The sequence below is a fragment of the Mustelus asterias genome, chromosome 6, assembly GCF_964213995.1.
Source record: "Mustelus asterias chromosome 6, sMusAst1.hap1.1, whole genome shotgun sequence".
NCBI classification, from domain to species: domain Eukaryota; kingdom Metazoa; phylum Chordata; class Chondrichthyes; order Carcharhiniformes; family Triakidae; genus Mustelus; species Mustelus asterias.
Window position 1 is genome coordinate 95,441,151 of NC_135806.1, and position 20,014 is coordinate 95,461,164.

At 39.9% G+C, this 20,014-nt stretch overlaps 1 protein-coding gene across 6 annotated transcripts in view; it reads right to left on the reverse strand.

The window, feature by feature from the left end:
• slf1 (SMC5/6 complex localization factor 1) overlaps positions 1–20,014 on the reverse strand; it is a 69,422-nt gene that overhangs the window by 24,673 nt on the left and 24,735 nt on the right. For 5 of the 6 annotated variants that reach the window (XM_078214779.1, XM_078214780.1, XM_078214782.1 and 2 more), the window contains 9 exons: positions 19,883–19,954; positions 13,488–13,649; positions 12,775–12,941; positions 10,907–11,047; positions 10,144–10,303; positions 9,543–9,690; positions 9,140–9,285; positions 8,193–8,362; positions 873–961 (listed from right to left, as the gene is read on the reverse strand). In XM_078214779.1, the coding sequence (XP_078070905.1) occupies positions 873–961; positions 8,193–8,362; positions 9,140–9,285; positions 9,543–9,690; positions 10,144–10,303; positions 10,907–11,047; positions 12,775–12,941; positions 13,488–13,649; positions 19,883–19,954 (1,255 nt within the window). The remainder of the gene's footprint in view (positions 1–872; positions 962–8,192; positions 8,363–9,139; positions 9,286–9,542; positions 9,691–10,143; positions 10,304–10,906; positions 11,048–12,774; positions 12,942–13,487; positions 13,650–19,882; positions 19,955–20,014) is intronic. The other variant, XM_078214781.1, reaches the window with a different exon arrangement.

Here is a 20,014-nt window from a genome sequence, read left to right on the forward strand (position 1 = left end):
AGAGCTTAGTTTCCATTTGTTCAGATCACCAACAATCTGTCCTGGTCCCTCCACGCCAGTGCTAAGAAAGCTCACCAGAAGGCCAAGGAAATTCGGCATGTCCACTACGACTCACCAATTTTTACAGATGCACCATAGAAAGCATCCTATCCGGATGTATCATAACTTTGTACGGCTCCTGCTCTGACCAAGACCGCAAGAAACTACAAAGGGTCGTGAATGTAGCCCAGTCCATCACGCAAACCACCTCCCATCCATTGACTCAGTCTATATTTCCTGCTTCCTCAGGAAAGCAGCCAGCATAATCAAGGACCCCACACACACTCTTCCACCTTCTTCCGCTGGAAAAAAGATACAAGAGTCTGACAACACATAGCAACAGACTCAAGAACAACTTCCCTGCTATCAGACTTTTGAATGGTCCTATTGTATATTAAGCTGATCTTTCTCTTCACCCTACCTGTAATTGCAACACTATCCTGCACCCTATCCTTTGCTTCTCCCTTAAGTACTCTATGAACAGTATGTTTTGACTGTAAAGCATGTGGGAAACAATACTTTTCACCATATCCCAATGCATGTGACAAAAATAAATCAAATCAGATAAATCTATAAAATAAATATTTCTACCTTTGATTCCTCAGTGTACAGCAAATCATTTTAGCTCAAAAGGAGAACAGGAGCACTCAGACTGTGGAGGAAGAGTATACACATTGGGGCATTTGTCCTCAATTGTTGTCTATTGACCCCCTGCTACAAGTACATATGGACAAGAACAGGGTGAATTTTAACTGCATTACCCTAAAACTGAACACCTTGTTGATACTTATCTTACAGTTGAATAATTTAATGTTGAACCATTCAGTTTTTACCATTTAGGTTTATTTTACTCGATCCAGTTTTCGTTTCCTTAGATTCCAGAGACGAATTCATCTTTGCCATTAATGGAACATTCTGCTCACTAGAAAAGGCAATAAAATCAATTGTTACAAATCTTTAATACATAAAGCATCACAAAGCATAGCATTGGCACAAATATTAAGTGGATACACTTTGGATAATGAAAATAGACTTTTACAGATGCACCATAGAAACCATTCTTTCTGGTTGTATCACAGCTTAATATGGCTCCTGCGCTATCCAAGACCGCAAGAAAATACAAAGGATCATGAACGAAGCCAGTCCATCATTCAAACCAGCCTCCCATTGACACTGTTTACACTTCCTGTTGCCTCGGAAAAGCAGCCAACATAATTAAGGACCCCACACACCCTGGACAGACTCTCTTCCATCTTCTTCTGTCGGGAAAAAGATACAAAAGTCTGATGACACATATCAACTGACTCAAGAACAGCTTCTTCCCTGCTGCCAGACTTTTGAATGGACCTACCTTGCATTAAGTTGATCTTTTTCTACACCCTAACTTATGACTATAACACTACATTCTGCACTCTCGCATTTCCTTCTCTATGAATGCTTTGTCTGTATAGTGCGCAAGAAACAATACTTTTCACTGTATACCAATGTAACAATAATAAATCAAATCAAAATAGAATGAGTTCATGAAAAATTAACTATTAACAGTCCTGTGTGATGGATCCTACAATTTGAACAAACCATAGCAGTCACTGAGCAAAATACAATTTCAAATTAAAATAGTGGCTCCTTGGACTGGTTGAAGAATACAGTGACAAATTAAATTATATTGGGAAGAAGTTGCATTGCATCAGTTGATGTAATGTAAAGATAGCAATTTTAAAAGCAATGTTAGCAGGTAGCTGTAACTATTGTCTACTTACAGCATGTGGCCGGATGGGGTGGAAAAGGAGGAAGACAGATCTCCTGGATGAAGTGCCACATTTTTCATGGAATACTACTTACCAGTTAAGAGAAGCAATGCTTTGTGGACCAAAGATGATCATGTTTCTCTATTTCACATAGGATTAGCATTGATGGAAAAATGCACTGATATGAATGCAGCATTAAGCAAGCTTTAATGTTATATATAAGCACCAGGGAAAATTTCTCATGAAATTATATTGATAAAATTAAAACTGCATGGTGTACTAACAGATCTTCCCTTGGTTACTTACATTTAAGTCTGAGGATATACAGTTCCAGAGCATATGGATTAACATACCAAGGCTGTGATTCAATGGAGTCCGCCAGAGTGGGGGGGGGTCAGGAGAATCAGGCAGGAACTTGTGCTTCTTGGCGTCAAGAAAAATTGTCCCCAATTTAGTTGGGGGTGGGGGGGCAAACATGGGAATCCTGTCTCCTGGCGGCATGTATATTAAGCTCATTAATGAGTCACTTAACCCAAATTTAGCAGAATTTACTGGTGGCTCAGGGATTTAATGGGACTTGCATGGGTCTCCTGAAGGCTGCCCTGTAAACCATGTCAGGTTTGCCAGCAGTTACCAAGTGAGGTCCCTTGTTCAGAGCTACTCAGTACCCAGAACCACTGGGGGGGGGGGGCGGGGGCTGTGCTCCGACGGTAGTGGTGATGTTTGTGCGGGGGCGGGAGGTGCTGAAATCTTCTCTTCCTCTCGCAGGAAACTCCTTCTCCATGAACTCCACCCAACTGCCTCATTTGCCTTCAGGGACCCAGTGGTGATCTCTGGTTAAGGCTTCTGAGCATGATAAGAAGCAGCCACTGCTTCTGATGGCATTGTCGCAACTGAGAGCTGCTGACCTCCAATTGGCCTGCAGCTCTTAGGGATAGGGTTTCTGAACTGCTGCTGTGGACTTAATCCAGTGGAGGACTTGACACTGTTCAGGTGGGGAGGGAGTGGGGGAGAAAAAGAGACCTGCATCATTGGAACTTAAATTCCACCCCACTTATTAACAGAAGCATTAATTTACAGGCAACTGGGTATTAAATTGTTTTGATTAAAGATTCCTGGAATTTTTCAGTATTTTTAGAATACAATTCCACACTTCAATTTTTTTGTAAGCAAAAACTGGTGCAGCTTGTTCTTTAAATTGAGGAAGGTGGTAAGCCATCTGTGAACCAGATTGGAAGTAAATATTGAGCCCCTAGTAATAATAATTGGGAGCAAGTTAGGATATGGCATAATTGATTTGAGCTCAGTAATAGATTCTTGGAATTTGGTAGCAGTGGGTTGGGATAAACATAGAAATACCGCCTCACCGAGGTGTCCTGTTCCCAACTTGTCAAGCACTTTCATAGAACATTACAGCGCAGTACAGGCCCTTTGGCCCTCGATGTTGCGCTGACCAGTGAAACCAATCTGAAGCCCATCTAACCTACACTATTCCAGTATCATCCATATGTTTATCCAATGACCATTTAAATGCCTTAATGTTGGCGAGTCCACTACTGCTGCAGGCAGGGCATTCCATGCCCTTACTACTCTCCGAGTAAAGAACCTACCTCTGACATCTGTCCTATATCTATCACCCCTCAATTTAAAGCTATGTCCCCTCGTGCTAGCTATCACCATCCGAGAAAAAAGGCTCTCACTATCCACCCTATCTAATCCTCTGATCATCTTGTATGCCTCTATTAAGTCACCTCTTAACCTTCTTCTCTCTAACGAAAACAACCTCAAGTCCCTCAGCCTTTCCTCATAAGACCTTCCCACCATACCAGACAACATCCTAGTAAATCTCCTCTGCACCCTTTCCAATGCTTCCACATCCTTCCTGTAATGCGGTGACCAGAACTGTACACAATACTCCAAATGCGGCCGCACCAGAGTTTTGTACAGCTACAACATGACCTCCTGGCTCCGAAACTCAATCCCTCTACCAATAAAAGCTAACACTCCGTTCGCCTTAACAACCCTATCAACCTGGGTGCCAACTTTCAGAGATCTATGCACATGGACACCGAGATATCTCTGTTCATCCACACTACCAAGTATCTTACCATTAGCCCTGTAATCCTGTTACTCCTTCCAAAGTGAATCACCTCACACTTTTCCGCATTGAACTCCATTTGCCACCTCTCAGCCCAGCACTGCAGCTTATCTATGTCCCTCTGTAACCTGCAACAACATTCTGCACTGTCCACAACTCCACCGACTTTAGTGTCATCCGCAAATTTACTAACCCATCCTTCTACGCCCTCATCCAGGTCATTTATAAAAATGACAAACAGCAGTGGCCCCAAAACAGATCCTTGCGGTACACCACTAGTAACTGAACTCCAGGATAAACATTTCCCATCAACCACCATCCTCTGTCTTCTTACAGCTAGCCAATTCCTGATCCAAACCGCTAAATCACCCTCAATCCCATGCTTCGGTATCTTCTGCAATAGCTTACCGTGGAGAACCTTATCAAACGCTTTACTGAAATCCATATACACCACATCAACTGCTTTACCCTCATCCACCTCTTTGGTCACCTTCTCAAAGAACTCAATAAGGTTTGTGAGGCACGACCTACCCTTCACAAAACCGTGTTGACTATCCCTAATCAAATTATTCCTTTCTAGACGATTATAAATCCTCTCTCTTATAATCCTTTCCAAAACTTTGCCCAGATCAGAAGGAAGGCTCACTGGTCTATAATTACCAGGGTTGTCTCTACTCCCCTTCTTGAACAAGGGGACAACATTTGCTATCCTCCAGTCTTCTGGCAGTATTCCTGTAGACAATGACGACATAAAGATCAAAGCCAAAGGCTCTGCAATCTCCTCCCTAGCCTCCCAGAGAATCCTGGGATAAATCCCATCCGGCCCAGGGGACTTATCTATTTTCACACTTTCCAGAATTGCTAACACCTCCTCCTTATTAACCTCAATCCCGTCTCGTCCAATAGCCTGTATTTCAGTATTCTCCTCGACAACATTGTCTTTTTCCTGCGTTAATACTGACGAAAAATATTCATTTAGCGTCTCTCCTATCTCTTCAGGCTCCACGCACAACTTCCCACTACTGTCCTTGACTGGCCCTAATCTTACCCTAGTCATTCTTTTATTCCTGACATACCTATAGAAGGCTTTAGGGTTTTCCTTGATCCTACCTGCCAAAGACTTCTCATGTCCCCTCCTGGCTCTTCTTAACTCTCTCTTTAGGTCCTTCCTGGCTAACTTGTAACTCTCAAGCACCCTAACTGAGCCTTCACGTCTCATCTTTACATAAATCTCCTTCTTCCTCTTCACAAGAGATTCAACTCCTTTAGTAAACCACGGTTCCCTCATGTGACCACTTCCTCCCTGCCTGACGGGCGGCACGGTAGCACAGTGGTTAGCACTGCTGCTTCACAGCTCCAGGGACCTGGGTTCGATTCCCGGCTTGGGTCACTGTCTGTGTGGAGTTTGCACATTCTCTTCGTGTCTGCGTGGGTTTCCTCCGGGTGCTCCGGTTTCCTCCCACAGTCCAAAGATGTGCGGGTTAGGTTGATTGGCCATGCTAAAATTGCCCTTAGTGTCCTGGGATTAATGGGTAAATATATGGGGATAGGGCCTGGGTGGGATTGTGGTCGGTGCAGACTCGATGGGCCGAATGGCCTCTCTCTGTGCTGTAGGGTTTCTAAGATTTCTAAGATTCTAAGAGGTACATACTTATCAAGGACACCCCCAGTAGCTGTTCCTTGAACAAGTTCCACATTTCAATTGTGCCCATCCCCTGCAGTTTCCTTCCCCAACCTATGCATCCTAAATCTCGCCTAATCGCATCATAATTTCCTTTCCCCCTGCTATAACACTTGCCCTTCGGTATATACCTATTCCTTTCCATCGCTAAAGTAAACGTAACCAAATTGTGGTCACTATCACCAAAGTGCTCCCCTACCTCCAAATCTAACACCTGGCCTGGTCCATTACCCAGTACCAAATCCAATGTGGCCTCGCCTCTTGTTGGCTTATCTACATACTGTGTCAGGAAACCCTCCTGCACACATTGGACAAAAACTGACCCATCTAAAGTACTCGAACTATAGCTTTTCCAGTCAATATTTGTAAAGTTAAAGCTCCCCATAACAACTACCCTGTTACTTTCGCTCCTATCCAGAATCATCTTTGCAATCCTTTCCTCTACATCTCTGGAACTTTTCGGAGGCCTATAGAAAACTCCCAACAGGGTGACCTCTCCTTTCCTGTTTCTAACCTCAGCCCATACTACCTCAGTAGACGAGTCCTCATCAAACATCCTTTCTGCCACCGTAATACTGTCCTTGACTAACAATGCCACACCTCCACCTCTTTTACCACCTTCCCTGCTCTTACTGAAACATCTAAACCCCGGAACCTGCAACAACCATTCCTGTCCCTGCCCTATCCATGTCTCCGAGATGGCCACAACATCGAAGTCCCAGGTACCAACCCATGCTGCAAGTTCACCCACCTTATTCCGGATGCTCCTGACATTGAAGTATACACACTTCAAACCACCTTCCTGCCTGCCAGTACACTCCTGCGACGCTGAAACCTTATCCATGACCTCACTACTCTCAACCTCCTGTACACTGGATCTACAATTCAGGTTCCCATCCCCCTGCTGAATTAGTTCAAACCCTCCCGAAGAGCATTAGCAAAATTTCCCCCCCAGGATATTGGTACCCCTCTGGTTCAGGTGTAGACCATCCCGTTTGTAGAGGTCCCACCTACCCCAGAATGAGCCCCAATTGTCCGGGTATCTGAATCCCTCCCTCCTGCACCATCCCTGTAGCCACGTGTTCAATTGCTCTCTCTCCCTATTCCTCTCCTCACTATCACGTGGCACGGGTAACTAACCAGAGATAACTCTGATAGTTTCGCCTGATAGTTAACAATTTATGCAATATTTTGTGAGCAGGGTTGAAACTTCCATTTGTGAGAACAGCATAGGAAAATTATCCAGAATGGAATAGCATGGGTTGGAAACATCATTAGTTGGTATGGACAAGACTCTGGCAGGCAGACTGTAGGGCATCAGCAAGCAAATGAGCGGATCATTTCCTTTTTTAAAAAAAAAATGGTCATCCATTGCAATGCTCAGGTTTGTACCAAGCACACTGCAGCAGCCTCAAGAGTCAAATGTGATCTGCTGCTACTTTATGCATATCAAGTTCCAGCGCATCTAATCCAAGTACAACTCAGAAAACAGAATGGTGCTAAGTGTCACACACTTGTGCAACACATGATAGGGAAAATGCAGTATTTTTTGTATTACTAGCAGACCCCTTATGGCATAGCACTTAGTCAGAGGCTATGTTATAAACTTTTGTGGAGGTGCTAGCTTACTTGTTTGAAAAAGCTACCACTTTGAAGGCTTTTGTAACAGCTAATGGAAGTATATTAACCAGTGGTGCAATTATTAGAACTTGAAATACTTCAAGACCTAGATTAGATTTTCTGCACTTCAAGAATCCATTTTTGCACCAACCGTGTTTACTTCTGACAGCTCATCACTTACTTGACTAATTCAAAATGAAATTGTGAAAAAAACAACAGCAAATAAAATTTCCTAATAATATCTCCAAATAAAACAGTTCATTGGAATTTAAAATATGGTTTTTAATTTAATTTAGAAATGATTCATACTGAGAAAATAGATATACTGTCAGTCTTTTGTCTTGTACTCATTATAGCTCGCAAGAATTTTCCAACAGTAACGGGGAACAATTTATACTGCGTTAGAAGAGAGTGCTGATTGGTTGGCAAGTGAACTCTGATTGGTGGAGGTGTTGCCATGGAGAATGCAGCATGGAACAGTTAGCTGCCCTGCTTTGTCCAAATTCAAACTGGGTAGGTCAACTGATATGTCCCGATGAACCAACCAGAGAATAACTGTTCTAAAACCTTCGGTTCCATTGAAAAAGGTGCGATGTGCAGACATGTTATTTTTGTTTGCAAAGGACAGAGTCCTGCGTGTGAACATTTGTGGTTTATAACATGCACGAGTTGAGCTATTCTACAAGTCCGACTGTTATCCATTAAGCTCAATACTGGGTGAACAGTGCACTTTTTCACAATGTTGTTAAAATTTAACACAGAATAAAATCCATGTATTGCTAGAATAACAGTCTTGTCCATAAAATTACAAGTTATACAATTTTACATGACAAATTCTTTTTGCTTTTGATGCAAAACCACTCAAAAGGAAAAAAAAAGACTGACTTTCTGACACCGACAATTAGCTGGGAACAAAATATGGGTCACCAAAAGGTTATGAAACATTTCAGTCGAACAGCTTTCCCAGAAGTCACTTTAAAACAGTGATGTTGTAAGAATTACTCACGCTAGAATGGTCAACGCTTCCACATGCCTCTGCCTGTCACCAATTAAATTAAGTGACGGCCTCAAAGGTTCAGGCCAAGGCCATTGTCCCATCTTCTTTCCCTTGGGGTCTTTCACCACCACTTTCCTACAACTTCCTAGCCTCCCCAGGGCTATTAAATATGAAGAGATCTATCAGGACAGGAAAATTCATTCAATGAGATATACAGTCCACTTGTCTCAGTGGGACTTGAATGGCACCTGCCCTAAAAGCCATTCACTAATGATCTAATGTAAGGTCACATACCTAGAAGATACTTTTTTCTTCCATCTCTGTCTGCATATCTAACTTTGAGCATTTTAACTGCATAACTGCTGCTAAAGCACCACAACCCAGCATTTTTTCATACTTCAATTTCATTAATATCTTAGAAAATTAAAAGGCTAAGAAAATACTGCTTAAAATGCAGTGCCGCACAAACTATACAAAAATGCAATACAGCGCAAACGGTACAAAAAGTCACTTTTCATTTATACTTGGTTAAACAATGGCATAATTAGGAGTTTGAACAAGGAACTTCATAAAACAACTACTCTTCATAAGTATATTTACTATTTAAGGGCAAGGTGATACATCTCAAAGTCTAGATTAATAAAGTCGAAATTTATCTTTCCAATCACTCAGCAAATTCTGAAACATTCTATTCTTCTATATTTGAATGAAGAGTTCGATACCAAAAATTGCAAAATAACTGCACCCTCTTTGACAAACAAGAATAGCCGCACAATAACCAGGCAAAATAAGGAAGCCAGAGTTATATTTTTTTAAAAATCAGAATTTCTTCTAATATTTTCATACAATAGTTTTTGCAACTTGCACTGCATAGGAGATGGAGATTGGAATACATAGACAAGGAAAGTTCAAATGCTTCACCCATGCAATAGACTTTAGGCAAAATTAAGACTCACAATTTGGTGCAGCGAGAAAGATTTTTCAGAGATTTCAATGCCATTATTGTAACATATCTGCTTATAGATAGCATGTGCAGTGAACATTTGCAGCCAAGGTGATGGCATTAATTTAAACAACATCTCTATTTCCTCTTGATTGTAATCTGTAAGGAATTACAAGGATAAATTTCTATTATGATAGTTATTTTGGAACACGTACATCATCCTCCAAACCAAATCAATTAAAATATTATATATCCTTATCTTTCATTATTTTACAGCTTGTCTTTCAAACTGTCAGTGCACAATTGTATTCAATGGCAGTATTTTTTTTACTGAACCAAAAAAGCTTAATTTGCATAGAAGACAAGAAAATACATGCATTCAGGGCTATAAAGCAACGATTAAAATTTGTCTTCACCTTGACAACATATAGGAATGTAAAACTGTAAATCATCCCAAGCTCGGCCAGATAAGGATCTCCCACGTAGTCTATTTGCCAAAAGCCGATATTCCACAACTACTCCCAATATGCCATGCAAAGTGTAAGCTGTTTCACAGAAATCTCTCTGAACAGGAAGATGAAGAACAATTAAAACTAAGTAACATAGTCACCAGTGATGGCTAGCTCAAGTTCACATAAATCACTTTACACGACGCCATAAATGTACACTAAACATAAGGGGCCTAACCTAGTCTCTCGCCCTTCAGAATCTGAAAGCTTTATACACTGCCTGTCCTAACTCAAACCTGGTGCATTTCTCTCCATCCCCATCCAGAATTATAATTGCATAATTATTGTTGAAAGTATAAAACCATCAACTTGTGATTGTATCAGAAAGAAAATACAATCTGGTAAAAGCAAAACAATGTTTAAAAATTAAGTTCACATTCTTCAAATGCACAAAAAACACCCAGACAGCTTACATAGATACTTCCAAGACAATGCATCAGGTCAATGTCTTGGATATATAAAAAAGCCATGTCTAAACCAAACTGTAACTTGCTACAATTTTACTCACATCAAACGGTTTCTTAACCAGTGTTCTAGTTGCTTGAAGAACACAATCCAACAAAACACCAACAGGATTCGTCATTACATCGGAGTATTCCAAGAAAAGTTTTGCAAGGACTGAAGGTGGTATGGTACGGGAACACCCATAATTTGTGTTTTCATAACAGCTTTTACATAGTAAAAGGAAAAAAAATTAAATCTTGTCAATTTCAGTAATTGTGGCTCAGTTTTTGAGAATGGAAACAACCTTAATGTACAAACATGGAAGAGTTGACACAATCTAACGGAAGACTCAGGTTAGCATTATTCCAACAGCTGCAACTTCTACAATGTGTTGTGTTAAAACATCTCAAAATAGTTTCCATGTCAAAGTACCTTTGTGTGAATGACTTTTCCTTGTAAGCAAATGCATTATCACTTAGTTCATATATACTATATTTGATATCACAGTAGCTCAAGGAATGTTGACCAGTAGACAACTCTATTCTATGAATAATGCTATGGGAATGCAAACAGCCCAGGCAGACAAAGCTTCCCATTCAAAAGATGACATTATTAACAATAAAGCATTCCCTCAATTTTAGATTAAAATGCTAGTCTAGATTACATCCACATCTTGTATTGGGGCTTAAACCCAACCAGTATTTTAACCCTAGAGTGTGACCATAGAAGTCAAGCTAACACTTAATATCTCCATTGCTGTTTACAAAAATCACCTGCACACAGGAAAATCCCATAGCAAAGGCATTATACAGTTCACCCCAAATTACCTTTTATTTAAAGCCTGCAGCTCGGCTTCGAACAATTCAAAGAAGAACTTTAACAACAATTTATAAAATGGCTTCAATTCTGAAATGGATAGTTCTTGATTTGATGGCTGATGACAAGGTTCATCATCATAAACGCAGGATCTAAAATTCAAAATTAAGATTTTTTAAATAAATGAGCAGAAATAAACTATCTTTGAAAACAAAAGTGCTTGCAGTAACTTGGCATCTGAATACAAGGCGTTAAGAGATTGAGGAACATTTGTGAACAAAGATTTGAAGATTTAATATTCTTCAACTCTAATTATTGAATCCGATTGCATGGAGATATTTTTTGCTACATTTTCTAAAAGATCTTGGTTTCCAAAAGGGCATTTTGCTGGTTCTTGATAATTTTGTTAACATTGCTGTTGAGTTAGTGCAGTAAGAAGTTTAACAACACCAGGTTAAAGTCCAACAGGTTTATTTGGTAGCAAAAGCCACACAAGCTTTCGGAGCCTTAAGCCCCTTCCTCAGGCGAGTGGGAATTCTGTTCACAAACATGGCATATAAAGACACAAACACAATTTACATGAATAATGGTTGGAATGCGAATACTTACAGCTAATCAAGTCTTTAAGATACAAACAATGTATCACAATAATTATAAAGTTAGTGCAGCAGCAGTCCATTGATACTTTCAAAAAAGTAGTCCAAAATTATTAATTTTGAAAGTGTTTTAATGGGTCTCTATTAAACAGGAAGTCAATTTTCAACATGTAGCTATTAATTGTTGATTTTGCAAGACACTAAACCTATTCTATGCAAGGCAACAAGGTATATTTCCAGAAACGACTGAATTCAGAGGTTAATTATACCATTATGTTAATGCAATGCATTACGGATAAAAATGTGTAGAAAATATATAGCACAATTACTACTGTAAAGTCACAGCCACTAAATAGTGTTTAATACTTTTGCAAATTAAATTTCTTATATATCAAATATTGAAATATGAATGAGCCTCCACAGATACAAAATCTGACCATTTGCCTCAAAATTAGATATTACAAAATTAGCCTTTCAACATCAGCAATAGGGAAGTGTATACACCTGCTCATGATTTCAGTTGAAGAGCAAACATGTTTAATTATGCACATGTAACTAAATCCAATTAAAAAATAATGGCATATAATCGCTATTTTTTGATATCAGCCAGTGCCCAATGCAAACAAATAATAATCTATACTAATTATGAAAAAGTCTGTATGTTTATATGGATAACTTTTATACACAGGCAGTGTATAAAGCTTTCAGATTCTGAAGGGCGAGAGATGTGGCGCTACTGACAAAGCCAGCTTTTGTTGCTCAGCCCGAATTGCCCTCGAGAAGGTGGTGGGGAGCTATCTTCTAGAACTGGAAGTTCTGGAGTTCATCTGGTGCAGGTACACAGTGCTGTTAGGGAGTTGCAGGATTTTGATGCAGCTGGGCCCGTAACTCGTCACAATAAGGAGCTTAATAAATTCTGACAATTGCAGGATAAATTCTGCCATTTCTCCAGGGGGATTTGGAGATGCAAAGTGAGATTTCATTTTTAAAAGTTTATTTTATGTTGTACCAACATGCAGCAGAGAGAGGCACACTTGGAGCCAGTGATAACTCAATTCAGCCCAGCCTCTAGCATCTAAAAGGAGACCACATGGGATTATGGTCCACACTATTTTGAACATTATTAATGAATATAGAACGATTCAGATTTTACCATTAGCATTATTTTTTCAAATTTCAAAACAACAATCAGAAAGGATTGATTAGCAAAGTTTCTTGGAGAAAACCATTTTAAAAAATGAAAAAATATGCTGCAGTCATACATATGAAAAATACTGTCTTACCTTGCAAGTGACTCAAAAAGAGATACACTTCCTTTCTTACAATTAGAGCACTGAAGAATCCCCATATAATAACTCACAAACGTAAACTGTTGCCAGGGTGGATGATGAAGAACTACAGTTTGCATGATGCTGATGAATTCATGTAAAACACTCAGGTCTACATTGCCCTACCATGAAAGCAAAATGATTTGATTCAGTGGACATCAAACAGCATTGCACCTATTGTATGAAAATCTCTCTCCTATTTTTCATCTTGCAAGTTTTTAGTGACAAAATTTCAATTATAGAAAATGCTCAAAAATATGCATTAGGCCAGTCAACATTTGTAAAGAAAAAATACAAATGACCATTGATGTATTCCTAGGATATTTGATTACAGCATTTCCTGATTTTACTTCTTGCATTTCAAATAATCGCACTCGTGACTACGCTAGTGTGAAGCTCCATTCACAATTCCTCTGGTGAATGAAGCAGCCCATTATTGCTCTTACTGTGTCTGCACAATATCCAGGCTTGGGCAGAGAAGTGGTCATTTTTGTGCCACACAAATGGCAAGAAATGACCATCTCCAAGATGAAGCCCAATTACCTCTCCCAACCTTCAAATCCACGATCATTGATGTCAGCAGCATAAGTACAAACTGGTAGTAACTCCTTCCCTAACTCGCAAAGGTTAGAAGAAATTTAATTTAGCAACAAAGCTTTTCAACTCACCTCCAGAGTTAATTGCAAAAGAGACTGCAGAAGATGTGCAGGTGGAAAAAATTTAGATGACAAGTGAAAGCGTATTTCCTTCAATGCTTCCATGTAGAATTGCCCCTCCAAAATACCTTCTATTCTATTAATGGTTACTCCAGTAAATATCATTGCTTTAATCTGCAAGCAGAAGTTCTGTTATGAATGACAGCATGTTCAAGCATTCAAACTAAAACTCTCAGTCAGAGAAAGTATACCATCACTCTGAAAAGGCCTTCAGCAACTTAACTTGGATGATAACATGAAACAATAATTTCAACAGACAAAACAGATTTCGTACTGAACTCTGATTGGAATGCGGATATGGTTTTCACCATTCCACTGTACATTTTTTAAATGAAGTTCCGACACATTTTAGGAACATGTATTAGTGTGACAGCACTAGAAAGGCATGATAATGTACTTGAGGTTTCAAAGACAGAATCTATGTTGTTACAATTAAGGAACTTGAGAGGAACTATTATGCTGTTGGATGTAGATTATAGGCCAAAAAGTGGAATGAGGTAGAGGAGGTCATTTCCAGGTATTATGCAGAAAGATGCAAGAATTTTAGAGCAACGATAATGGGAGATTTTAATCATCCCCAGTGAAAATAGCAATGTAAAAGGGCCAAGAGAGGAAGATAGTTCTGAGAGCTATCCTGATCATTGAACTTTCAGTCCAAAGAGGAAAGACACGAAGCTGCATCTAGTTCTGGGAATTGAAGTGGGACAAGTGGAAAAACATTTTGGAGTAAGAGCATTGGTTAGGTTTAGACAAAGAAAATTTAGTAAAAAAATACACAATTGGAGGAGGATTAAATTTTCCTGAGTTGAAAAGGGATCTGGCGCAGAAGATTTAAATCAAAGATTGGCAGGTTAAAATGGTAAAACAAACAAAGGGACAACTTCAGAGTGATATTATTGTATCTGTCACTAAACGTCCTAAAGCTCTCTCCTTGCCACTGCTATTGGCTTTTTTTTGTTGCCTTGCTGAGGACACCTTCCCACTCTGTTTTAAAATTAACATGGCAGTCTGACTTCTTCAATCCATCGAGGTCTTCATCTACAATAACTTCCACCGCAGCCAGGGTTTGTGCATAAACTAATTAAACTGTAATCAGTGATGTGCAGGTTAGGTGGATTAGCCATGCTAAATTGCTCCTTAGTGTCGGGGGGCTAGCTAGGGTAAATGCATGGGGTTATGGGGATAGGGCCTGGGTGGGATTGTGGTTGGTGCAGACTTGATGGGCCGAATAGCCTCCTTCTGCACTGAAGGACTCTATGATTCAGAAAGAGACAGTTTAGGTAGACGAGACATTCCCAAGAAAGAGGAAAAGGCGCTGCAAAGTTTGAGCTTACTGGATGACTGTTGAATGAGATCAAAATAAACCAGTGATAAATGGCAGCTTTACAATTCAACAACTTGGATTTACTTAGTGCCTTTAACATATTAAAATGTTCCCAGTCACTTCAGAGGTATTACAAAACAAAATTATATTGAGCCACGAGGAAATTTTAAGGCAGGTAACCAAAAGCTTGGTCAAAGAGGCATGTTTTCTCACTATCTTAAAGGAGAAAGAATGGTATAGAAGCAGACAGGTTTAAGGAGGGAACTCCAAAGTTTAGGGCCTCAGCAACTGAAGGCACAACCAACAATGGTGGAGCGAATAAAATCAGGGATGCTATGGGAGGTTGAATTCAATCAAGAAACAAGCCAAATGCAAAAAATGGACAGAAGAACTAAAAATGAACTAAAAAGGAGCATGAGAATATAAAAATAAGTCAGCTTTATTAAAATTGCCTCGACTGTGAATATTAAAAGGTAAAGAATGTAGAGTGTTGGTTTCAGTTTCAGGAGAGTTGGGGATTGTTTACTCTTGGTGTGGTTCAGTAGGCCTGTGTATGTATTTATAAGCTATGCTTGAACTTTTAATTCAGCTGAAGGGCTTTTAGAAGCAAGGAAGCCCTGAGGTTGCTATGAAGAAAATTGCTGAGGATGGAGCTATGATCCAGAAAGAAAACTGGTGGTTTTGTTGATTCCAAGAAAAAAAGCAAGCGTAAAAGGAGTCGACCCGAAGGCTGCAGACATTCAGTCTATTGTGTTTAATCAGAGAGCTCATGTCTAGATCTTTAGACAGGAAAATAGTGATTCTAGAGCATAAGATAAGTGGTTCTGAGGAGAAAAGTCCACCTGAGGAATAGAGGCCAAGGGAATGTCGACTTGTAGGTGGCGAGTAGTGGCATGTGAATGTTGGTGATGCCTAGATTTGGACCAGGTGGTCATATTAGGAATATACCTTAACCCAAGCTGTGACCTATGCAGCCAGACTAAAAGAAAAAGAAACTGCCTCCCAGAGTATGACTACATTTAAAAGCCTATTGGAGCAAAAACCACAGTAAAAAGGTTAAGCTGGGCCAGGTCTGTTGGATTGGTAGAAGCTCATATTGCTCACCCATTTTGTTAATATAGCTTGTATTTGCTTTGTATGGCAAAGATTGTTTTGGTGTTTCAATTTAATCTTGGGAGCCTCGCTGCTTATTTCCTTACCCTTGGTGCTTCCACACATTACAATCTTTAAATGATTATGATTCATCAAGTCAGATCCTAACAGTTAGCAGGCTTATCCAGTATAGCTGGGATCATAAAACTGATAACACAAAAACAGAAACTGCTGCGCTGCTGTTACGCCGGTTGAGTCTCCCAGCCGCTTTTTAAAAAAAAAACATAATCAATATGATTAGGCCCGAGACAGGATTCTCCGAGTCCGCTAGCATATCCACCAGGAGTGGTTCCCAACTGCTCGCAATTAAAGGGGAACAGGCACCCTGACCCGGCTGGAGGGAACAGAAGCCACTGAGGCCCCCCACTGGGAGGGGGGGGGGGGGGGAAGAGTGCATCTTGAGCAGTGCCAACCTGGCACAGCCCCTGCCACTCTGCAATCAGATCACTGGGAGAGGGAGGGGGGTGGTGATCAGGACTGGTCATTGGAGTGGGGGGTCCAGGAGGTCAGCGATCAGGGGGGTTGCGGGGTTGGCCAGCATTTAGGAGGCCGGTGATGGGGGCTCACTGCACATGCGCAATCTCCGCTCTGACAGATCAACACAGTGACCCCCTCAGCACTATGCTGCCAGCCTCTTGGGCGGGAGTAGGCCCCACCCCTACTCATGCTGAAGCATTCTGCAATGCTCAGAGTGTCGGAGATTTGCTCTGGCAAGCACACCCAAAAAACAATATTCCCTTTTTCCTGCATGTTGTGTGTTTATTATTTTTGGGAGAACTCCGGCCAAGGTCTTTTATAAACATAAAAATAGTAAGGGGATAGTCAAAAGAAAGGTTAAGCCAGTTAGAGAACAAAGAAGGAGATTCTCTTTTGGATGCAGAGGTCATAGTTGGATTGTATCCAGTCTAGTCCACTAAAAGAGAAATGGAAATTGTAGATTCTCTGGCCACAAATCTTCCAATCCTCTTCAGAAATGTGAATGATGTCAAAGGGCTTGAGGATGGCAAATGTTCCCCCTTGCCCCCATTGAAAACAGGGCAGGGATAAACCTGGCAGTTACTGACCAGTCAGCCCAATATCCGTGTCAGGGAGAGTAGCAAACAATTCTTCTCAGATTCGAGGGAAGTTTGCAGTTGTGTCTTCCAGGGGTCAGTGTTGGGACCACTGCTCTTCTTGGTATGTACATTAATAATTGGGTACATAGGGCATGACTTTTTAGTTTGCAGATGACAAATCTCTGAAGTGCAGTAAACAGTGAGGAGACAACAGACGGTTGAAGTGGGCAGACACGTGGTAGATGGAATTTGAGATAGGGCAGTGTACGAGGAATTAAGACAGACAAAGTTAGTTCAGTTGTACTATTTTTGTGGAGAGCAGGAACAGAATGACATGGCAGTGTAAGTACACAAGTCTTTGAAAGTGTCAAGATGAATTGTTAAAGGCATATGGAATCCTTCGCTTTATAAAAAGCAGCAAGATGTTATGCTAAACCCATATGTATCACTAGGCCCCAGTTGGTGTACCATGCCCAAACTGTCGGAAGAATATCAAAGTTTTAGAGAAGGCACAGAGGAGATTTACTAGAATGGTAAAGAATTGAAAGAATTCAGTTGCTTGGAGAGACTACAGAAACTGGGGGTTTTCTCTTCAGGAGGGGGAGATTTGAAGAAGACTTTTGATGGGCCAAATAAGAAATGACCATTTCTAGTACTAGAGGACACAGATTTAAGGCAAATTGGCAAAGGAAGCAGAGGCAACACGAGGGAGAAAAATGCAGGGAATTATGATCTCGAATGATCTGTAAAGGGTGGCAGAAACAGATTCAGTGGTACTTCCAAAAGGAAATTGGATACATACTAAAAGTGGGATAATAAAGAAAAGACAGGGGAGTGGTAGTAACTGGGTCTTTGAAAAAAAAACTAATATAGGTCAATAAAAGGCTATGATGCTATGAAATCAAATTTTTTGATTCATCAGACAAGTTATGAATAAAAGGATGCTGTGGACATCTTAAAAAAAGTCAAATTCACAGAATTAGAAATGTTGTAATAGCAGTTTTCCCCCTATTTAGTTTAAATTGTTTTATGTATCATCCAGTTACCAACTCAGCATAAAGTAGTTTTCCCTCCCCCCAACATCTCTCATTCTGATAAAATATTTAAATGTTTACATTAATTTAAAATTAAAGTTTTCAACATCGATTCCCAGATGAAATAGTCTTTTCTATTTACTTTATCAAAACCCTTTTTATAACATTAGAAATTATTAAATTTCCTCTTAGCCTTCTCTGCTCCACTGGAAACAGTCCCAATATTTCAAGACTGTCTTCAAATTATTGAGCTGGATTTTGCAGTTGTAATGACAGTGAAACTGTCAGCATTCACTATCATTATCCTGTGAAACTGCAATCTCAAGTGTCTGCACAGATACAGTTAAATGTATAAGTCCAGAAATTACTGTCAGTGAGAGATGTGTGAAGTCCTGTAGATAGCAATTTTAAAAATCACAATGATGGGAACTTCCTTTTTTACTTTGCAACTTCACTGTTAAACATTCCCTGAAAAAGTTATGCCTTGCTCATGAGGTGTACTTGGGTTTTTAAAATGGCATATTAAGTCCTAACTATTATTAAGCAATTGCTCTGGCCCTCAAACTAATTTTGCATTTGTGTTATGTCAATTTTTTTCTGTTATGATTAAAAAAATTAAACTCAAATTTCTTTTTTGTCACTTTGCTATCTTAAGGGAGAGATATCAGTGTATTTCAAAGAGTTATCATACAGGAACAATGTGGCTGACTCTCCACCCTGCTTGATGATGTTTTCTGAATTATTGAATGCCTGGAGATCCCCTTGACTTAGCACCAAAGTAAAATTAATCTCGAAAAAAGTGAACCCTACACCACCAAGATTGCTAGATCTTTGTGGGCAGCTTTGAGGTCAGTGGTAAGCCAAATTGCTTCGTCACAGATTACAAAATCTTGCCAGTGTTTTTGATCCTGAACACTACCCTGTGTGCAATGGCTTAAATGTGCTTTATTTAACGAGGCACCCAAAACCGTGGACACTAAATGGTTTAGTGTGAAGTTACATTTTATTCTTATCTTACTCAAAATTCAACATTTTAGAAATTTTAGAATGTAATTTTAGTTCGATTTATTATTGTCCTATGTATTGGTATACAGTGAAAAGCATTGTTTCTTGTGTGCTATGCAGACAAAGCATACCATTCAGAGTACATAGGGGAGAAGGAAATGAGAGAGTGCAGAATGTAGTGTTACAGTCATAGCTCGGGTGTAGAGAAAGATCAATTTAATAGAGGGTAGGTCTATTCAAAAGTCTGATGGCAGCAGGGAAGAAGCTGTTCTCGAGTCTGCTGGTACACAATCCCTACTCTTTTGTCTTTTTCCTGACGGAAGGAGGAGGAAGAAGAGTATGCCCAGGGTGCGTGGGGTCCGTAATTATGCTGGCTGCTTTTCAGAGGCAGCGGGAAGTGTAGCGGATGCAAGATGCACAGATCAAGATATTTTTACTCTCTCCTAATTGATCACTGGAGCATAAAGAGCACAGACACCTGTTGAATCTCATCTCACCCCTCTCACAGAAACATCAAAATAGGTGAGACATTGTGGATGTTATCTAAGGATTAAATCAACAGAAACCCTGATGGGAAACTTCAGGTGCTTAATTTCTATGCTAACATATATGCTTTAGAGTTGTCATCTTCTGATGAAATAAGAGAGATTAAGGGCCCACTCCAGTACAAACAGTCAGTATTTCTATTTTTAATTTAAAAATTGTATTACAAGATATTATAGAACCCCACAAGTTTGTAATATTCACTGCACAAATTCAAAAAAAAAATCAGCATACCGGATGGTGTTTCATAGTTGATGTATATAAACAGCATCCTATACCTGATGGTACATAATTGCTTCGTATGGCCTATAGATAAAAAGAAAAGCATCTAAAAGTACTGTCACTGTACCTCTTAAAATTTTGAAG